Here is an 8,226-nt window from a genome sequence, read left to right on the forward strand (position 1 = left end):
AAAAGTTCGGCGAGGGGAAGGAAGCTGGGGATTAAGCTCAATCACATGGCCAGTGATTTCATCAATCATGCCCAGGTCGCAAAACCCTGATTAAAATATCTGGAGAGAGAAGCTCCAGGGAGAGTCCTAGTGGGGAACAGAAGCTACTGTGCTGGGGACCCTCCCAGATCTTGCTCCACGTATCTCTTCATCTGGCTGTTTCTCAGTATCATTTATAGTAAAATGATATCAAATGTCAAAACCAAAACAAGTATTAACCAGTTTGATGTCCTTCCTTCCAGGGAAAACAACCCATGAGTTGGGGGAGTGTAGTGTCTCACAAGCAGTGGAGACTCTTCTGAGGGATTTGGGGAAAGAGGGAGTTTTATAGAGCGTTAGAAGGGGCAACTGGCAAACAGGGCAAGAGTGGCTAGGAGGTCTGGGGTTTCCATACAAGGCAAGGGGGTCCTGTTTTCTAGGCTACGGTAAGCTAGCTAACGCTGAGTTGGAGGATTGTGATTGGTGTATGTTAGGTTTCCTTGACAGGTGATTCCCATAAGTGCAGACTGACCTGGGTTTAGATTTGTGAGCTGGCTGGGCCACTGGGGCTGCCCCCATTTGTGGATTCACGTAGAGGAGTTAACCTTATCAATGATCACCACAGGTATAGCACTTTCCTGAGTTCTGTGAGTCGTCCTAGTGAAAATGGAATCACCGGGGACATTTAGAAGCCTTACATTTGTATTTGGCTGGCAGACGTGTGAGGGTTTTGGGAATGCCTGAGACTCCTGACTGGTTCTGAAGTGGGGCAGTTCTGGGAAGGACTTTGCCCTTCACTTGTGGGGTCCGTACTAACGCCAGATCATGTCAGAGTTGCATTGAATTGTGGGACACTCTGTTGGTGTCAGAGAAGTAGTGACAGAACACCGGAGCTTTTTCAGATCGGCTGCTGAGTTCCTTTGATATGGCCCCTATCTTCTGTTTTTGGAGCACATCCTTGCTGTTTTTGCCACTACAGGAGCCTCCTGGCTCATCTTATCTCTTCCCTACTCCTGCCTAAGAATCAGCCATTTCTCCAAGGAGCCTTTTTATCAGAGGGTGGTATTAGAAACCCGGATGTAGGTGTTGTGGGTTCTCATCGATATTTGGGTATCATGCCTATTAGCCCCTCTAAGCAGACAGACCTTGGGAATATCTGTTGACATACATTTTCTCTGGATCTGTGGGTCTACTGACCTATCTACAGCTAACTCTGTGTTCATACTGATGTTCCTGACTCTACTCCAGTGCCATGGGGTCCAATTTAGTTTTTCCCTCTCGATTTTCTGTCCCTGTCTCTATCGTTAAGCATTAGGGCATTCTATGTCTTTGAAGTGCCTTGCATCTCTTTTTCCACGACCCTGTGCCCTCTGCACGCTGCCTATCACCTCTCTTCGCTCTGCCCCCATTGTGCCCTGCTCTCTCACACACCTGCAACATTCGAACTCTGCCAGCGACTGTGTACCTTCACCAAAAACTCAAGCACTTTGAAATATCGGACTTGGTAAATATCATCCCTGTGGGTTTTTGCAGGGTGTAGTCAAAAGGGTGGAAAGTGACCCTCCCCTTATTTTTAGGCATCCAAGGTCAGGAGATGCCTGTGTTCTTCCATATACGAGCACATGGAGATCCACTTGGGCATGATGACTGTGTGAATGTGATTATACAAATGGGAATGTGTGAGTATGGCTGAGTGTGTGTAAATGTGAGTATGTGCTTGTCTTTGATGAGTGTATGGGCAAGTGTGAGTTTGCTAAGGAAAGTGTATGCGAGCATGTGTGTAAGCGTGTGAGAGCCTATGGCTGTGTATTTGAGTGTGTGCTCTGCATACACGTGTTTGCATCTATGTGTCAATGTTTGTGTGCTGGTGTGTGTGTTTGTGCAGTGTGGGTTGTCCACCATTAGGGCTCTAAACCCTGACTTGGATGTGGGGAGTACTAGCCAGTGGACATGGATCCCATTGCATGTTTGTGTTTAGAAAAAAGCAAAGGATTAATTTCAAAACTTCTTCATTAATTACAAAAGCAATGAGAGCTGGTTGCAGAAAATTCAGCCCAAAATAGGTGTAGAAAAACGTGGTGAATATCGACGACTATTTAGATGAGTAAGCAGCATTGGCTTATCTGGTAGTTAAAGGAATTGTAGAATCTATCCATTTAACCATCTGATGCTGGAGGTTTTATCTGTGAGGGACTCGTAAACTTCTCCCTTTCTGTAGTTATTGTTCTGCTTAGAACACGTAAGTGTTTAGAACACTGAAAATGAGATCTAGCCTCTTAACAGATTTTTTAGTGTAGGATACTTTAAGGACTGTAGGTACAACCTTGTACAAGAGAGCTCTGGAGCTTGCTTCAATAAAATCTTATAATCTTTTTTTGCCCTTTTTGACCGTTTTCTTGCCTATGCTTATTTGTATTTTCACCGATTGGATTTTTTTTTTTTTTTTTGCAATGACGTGCCTACGTCCAAAAACTAATTGATGATACTGGCTGGTTTGCGACCAAATTAAATCTAACTTCGCTTAGGGACGATTGATGTTGAGTTTTTCTACCCACGAACATGGTGTCATTTTATATTTGTTTATGTCTTCCTACATCTAGTTCAGAAATTTTGTATGGTCTTTCTCATATATGCTTGATACATTTTTTTAGATTTAATGTTAGGTATTTTATATTGTCATTTTGTAACGGCATCCCTAATCTCCGGATGTGGCTTGCATATTGTAATTTTTGTACATATGTAGAAAATGTTTAGTATGTTTTGAAGCCATGTCGTGGGTTCAAATTGATTTGGAATACAAAATCATTGAATTGGCACCCTTCACTGGAATGCTAAACTGCAATCCTCTACTTCCAACAAGAGCCGTGAGGTGTAGAAGAGTCAAGGTGGAGATGAAGTGGACTCGGAAAGAAAACAGCCTCCTAACAGACAAATTTAATGAAACAAATTCAATATGGCTGCATACATTTCATTATCGAAAATATACACTATCTGAAAAACATTGGTATTTATTTCATCACTGTGTCATATGGAAAGTACAAGACAAAGGATCAAACACCATGCCAAAAGGTAAATGTAATTTTTCTTACATCAAATGAGATACATTCTTCTGAGGCAAGGTGGCATGATCTCAGGGTAAAATGCAACCAGAAAACTACATACAGTAAAATATAACAATGAGCAAAAAATCGACAATATCTATATGAGGTTTAAGATCCTCTAGTAAAAAAAGCAGAAACTGAAATTTATAACATAGAAGAAATCTTAAAAATCACCACATAATGTGAGCCGCCTGAAGAATAAACACATGCGGTCAATAAGATTTACTATATCTCGACTTGGGTTTTCTATAAAGTAAAAAGCACACAGATTGACATGGTGACTTCACCATGAGTTCATGAAACTGACAAATAGACACATTTCACCAGAGAGAAAGCTGGTAACGGCTTCTCAATATCAGTCCTCCATGGAGGGCAGGGAAGAGAGGGAAGAGCTACAGCCTTTCAGAATTGAAGGGAGGAGGGGACATAAATCTACGCTGACTTTGCTACACTTGAAAATATACAAACACTTGGGAATTACAGCCTGATATTTGTTCTCATTGTAAAATAATGCTCGACTGTCCTAACACATTCAGAATCCATAAAATGTCTAACATGGAACTGAAATTTGGTAATCCCAGTCCTCAAGGCAACCCAGAGTTCACCATTCTGAGTCTATTTCTCAAGTTTCTTTCCTATGACCACCCAAGTTCTACTTTTTATGAACACACTGTGTCTGAACTAGGTCCTGCTGGTCATCTGGAAGAGTCCGAGGGGTAGCAGGGCTTTGCTCTCACTCCCAGAGATGCCTCTTCTGCAGAATAGTCGGTTCCCTTCACTGAAGCCTAATCGGGTCCTCTGACAGCCTCAGCTGTCTCCTCTCGGGGGAAGAGGGGCACCACTCTCCCCCCTGGGAGGAGCTCCGGGCTTCTCCTCCATTCTCAGCTGGGCCCTGGGGACCTGGGAGTGGGGCTGGGAGCAGCCAGCCCTCAGCAGGGAAGACATAGGCCGCCTGGGTGGCCATGGCGTAGAAGGTCTGCACCAGGTCGGACAGAGGCCCCCGGAGCCGGGCGAGCTGGGCGAGCTGCTCCCAGGGCAGCGGCGAATGCGCCTGCTGGATCTGCGCCTGAACTACGTCCTGATAAATGGCCTCAGATATGGTGCGCAGGGAGGTCACCAGGGTTTTCCGAAGTGGAGGCGGCTGGTCTCCTGGAGACCTGGATCTGGGCCGCTTGCTGCGCCCAGTGCTCCTCCTCCGGGGTCTCCTGGAGCAGGCATCCCGGGTCTCTTCACTCTCACTGGTGTGGCCTGCGTCGGGGACCTTGGGTTTCTTTGTACCCAAAGTCATATTGCGCTCATTTGGAGAAGCCCCTGCACACGAAGTAAGCGGGTGAGAGACTTGCCAGATCAATTCCCATGAACCGCCATGGCGGGGATCCCACCATGCGCGTTCCGCCTTCCCGTGAAGCCCACCTAGCTCCTGCTCCTTCCCGCCCCCTCATCTCTAGCCTGAGGCAGTGCCACGCCCACCCTGGGTCCCCCAAGGCTCCCTGGATCCCCGAGTCTCCAAACCCGCTTCAGCCACTGAACCACCCCCTTCGTGCCCACGCACTGGGTAGGTTACCTGCTTTTCTGTCCGCACCCTTCCGGACCACAATGGAAGATCCTACCTGTTGTGACGCGGGCGCTGTCCCCGGAACCCATTTTCCTCTTCCTGGAGCTCTCCTGATGGGAGCAGCCTTCTGGTTCTGTGGATAAAGTCGGAGTTTGAGTGACTTCCTGCAACCGGAGACCCTGGAAACCTAGTCGGAACTGGACGCGCAAGGAACCGAGGTTACAACCCAAACTGCCAGCTGTGCCTGGAGTCCAGGATCTGCAAGGCCTGGCTGTCAAAGCACAGCCAGTTCCTTCTTGGGAGGCTGACTTACTCCATGTCCTGTCTCTTCTCCCCAGAAACATCACATCTTACCTGAGGGAGCAATGCAGTTGTTTCTGCCTTTGAGCTCGGTTTCCTTGGAGTTCTCCTCATCTGTCTTGGGCTCTGACTCTGCAGAAAAAGATGGAATTTAGTGACTGGCCTCCCTTGAGGCAACAAAATCGTCTAGGCCAACCCTGACCCATATTTGTTGGCAATTCTCTCCACCGCAGCAGTTTAACCAGTGTCCAGTGTGAACCAGAGTAATACGGTTCCAGGGAATCATAGTTACATTTCTCAAAGCCCTCCTGAAGGCTAGGTGACGTTTCCTAGCACCGACCTCAAAATAAAACCCAACCGAAGACGCAAAACTCCGTATCCCTGATGCCACCCCTCCTTCCAGCGTCCATACGGACAGCCCAGGGCCCTACCTCGCCTTCGGGTGCAGCTGCTGTCTCTTAACTGAGAAGAGGGTGACTTGCCCTTTTCTTCGAAAGGTTTCTCCTCCACATCTGAGTCCCTTTCTTGAAAGAAGTTCTGTTGGAAAGTGGGCTGGTCAGTGGGGCGTGGAACGGAGGGGCTATGGGGGTCTTGGTCTTCGGTTCCTGATTCCATGTGGAAGCCCAAACGAAAGACCTTCTCTCCGACGCGTCCGCACTCAGAAGTGAAGGTTGGCCTGATGGACCTGCCTTTGATTCTTTCCTCGGCAGGGCGTGGCTCGCTCCTATTGGCCGAAAACCTTCCACTTTCCCGCCGCTCATCAGCGCCTCAGCTGAGCTCAGATTAGCAATGTTGCTGGTTGTGGCTGTACTGGAGAAACCCACAGAGACGAGGAACCCCTTTTGCAGGGTCCTGGCATAGTGTCAAAAGGCAGGATAGCGAAGCCAGGGGCCAGAGGGAGCCGAGGGCAGGGAACTCCTCCCTGTCTTACTTCGGGCCCAATTCCCACCCCCAATTGTTGAAGAGCCTCCCTGGATTTCTGCCTCCGCTTCCACCGTGAAGTGAGAAGTGAAGGGTGCCCCCGGGTGCAGGGGTTACACAGGCTCATCGGAGGGTTTCTTCCACAGCCATGGAATACATCTCTTTTCAACATTCTTCTCTCTGATAATTTCACCCTGTACAAGTCACAGGAAAAGTGAACTTTAAAAAATGTATTTACCAGAACCATTATGTAGATGGGGTATTTCTCTCCCTTGTTCCCACTCTTGGCAAAAGAGTGAGGACGCTCTGTCCTAGATCCTTAAGTTACTGGATTTCACTATCAGAAAATTTACAAGTCAGTCTTAGCTATGACTATATCTGACAAACAGCATATCTTTATATAAAAATGAAACCAGCAATGAACGAAAAATAATTGTAAACAAAATTTCCCACTAATTATTTCTTTTCTTTAGAACCCTTATGATTGAAATTTTATTATTTTTATTTTTATTTTTTTAAGATTTTATTTATTTATTTTTCCCCCAAAGCCCCAGTAGATAGTTGTCTGTCATAGCTGCACAACCTTCCGGTTGCTGTACGTGGGACACGGCCTCAGCATGGCCAGAGGTGCGGTGCGTCGGTGCGCATGCGGGATCCGAACCCGGGCCGCCGGCAGCGGAGCGCTCACACTTAACCACCAAGCCACGGGGCTGGCCCTATGATGGGAATTTTAAACATTCACACCATTAAAGAAAAGAAAGCGAATCTCTGTTTACCCTTAAGACCCCTGCAAAGTGTGCCAAAGTCTCGCCCATCCTGTGCATCCTTTCCAAAGTTCTCCTTGGGGATGGGAGTTGAGTGGGAAATGGAGCTGGAGTGGTTTAATGCAAGTCCCAGAATTACATCTTTCTCTAATAAGTAAGTTGAGAGCCATAAAAATCATCTCCAATAAATAATTCTTCAGGGATATAGAAGACAAGAAAAAGAGTCCCAGGCTATTATTATAACACTAAACTATGTTTCAAATTTCTTAATTTCGTCTAATACCCAGTTCATATTCACATTATCCCAAAGTACTCAAACATATGTTTTTAGTGTTTTTTTTTTTTTGGAGCAGGACCTACACAAAGTTTCTACTTACTCTTACTAATTCTAACATTAAAACTGGTACATTCTGTCTGCAAATATAATTTACAACCAGTTAAAAAATTGAAGTGCATACTTGCAACTCCCATCACTCTGAGAGAAGCAATATGCAGAATATAAAAAAATTAATTTCTACCCTTTCACAACAAAAGGGAGGCGATCCACAGCAGGTTGAAGAACATTTGAAAAGAGGATTCACACGTTGGTAAAGTCGTGATGATATTGTGTTACATTGCATACAGTCATTGGCCATTGACATCCCCTACAAGCCTGTATGCAATGGTGTGATTCTACTGATCTTCAAAAGAGACAATATGACTCAACTCTTAATTTAACCAACTGAGGGACACCTAACAAACATATGATATTTTGTAACTCAACTTTCTCTGACCACCATTGAGGTTGGATGCCTCTTTACACGTGAAATGACCGTTTGTTTTTGTTTTACTCTGAAATGTTTTCATAGGTTCTTCCTTTATTTGTATTTGAGTCGTTTGTATTTTACTGCTCATTTGGAGTAAAACAGATTTTACTTGAATGGTGTTTCTCACACAGCATCCTACTCTGCTGATGCCCATCCACCTGTCCAAGAAGAGATCTGTCCTGGATCTGTTCTCACAAGTCACCCACCTGTCAAGAAACCTGAGATGAGATCCATCCACCTGGCACAGCTTTCCATCAAAAGACTTGAACTGGGTCCCCTCTTACTTCAAGGACCAGCCTAAGGATGGGAGGTGGACTTCTTCATGGCGCCCAAGCTGCACGGAAGCAGTTTGTCCAGGATCCCACTCTCTTTGCCACGCTGGGACTCACAGTATGCACAAGGTTTGCAGTGCATGGCAGGACTATCCCAAGGAAGAGAAATAGAGGCAAAAGGGTTGGCAGCCGCCACAATGTGAAAGGGATTCTAACGCCTTAAGGAAGCAGTGTGAGGGTGATGAGTCTCTTTCCCCCATGTTATTGAGATAAAATGGACATATAACATTGTGTGAGTTTAAAGTATACAAAGCGATGATTTGATACTCCTGTCTATTGCGAAATGAACAGCAAAATGGGATTAGTTAACACCTCCAACACCCCACATAATTGTTTTCTGTGTGTGTGGTGAAAACATTTAAAATCTATTTTCTGAGGAACTTTCAAGTATATAGCACAGAACTTCTAGCTATGGTCACCATAGTGTAC

At 45.7% G+C, this 8,226-nt stretch overlaps 1 protein-coding gene across 1 annotated transcript; it reads right to left on the reverse strand.

The window, feature by feature from the left end:
- Positions 1 to 3,894: 3,894 nt before the first annotated feature.
- On the reverse strand, positions 3,895 to 5,589 carry LOC131397686 (protein FRG2-like). Its single transcript, XM_058530756.1, has 4 exons — positions 5,406 to 5,589; positions 5,029 to 5,106; positions 4,730 to 4,918; positions 3,895 to 4,430 (listed from the first exon to the last, which is right to left on the reverse strand). Exons 1-4 carry the CDS (start codon positions 5,587 to 5,589, stop codon positions 3,895 to 3,897), a joined length of 987 nt encoding a protein of 328 aa, XP_058386739.1.
- Positions 5,590 to 8,226: the final 2,637 nt, after the last annotated feature.

Source organism: Diceros bicornis, chromosome 34 (genome assembly GCF_020826845.1).
Source record: "Diceros bicornis minor isolate mBicDic1 chromosome 34, mDicBic1.mat.cur, whole genome shotgun sequence".
NCBI classification, from domain to species: domain Eukaryota; kingdom Metazoa; phylum Chordata; class Mammalia; order Perissodactyla; family Rhinocerotidae; genus Diceros; species Diceros bicornis.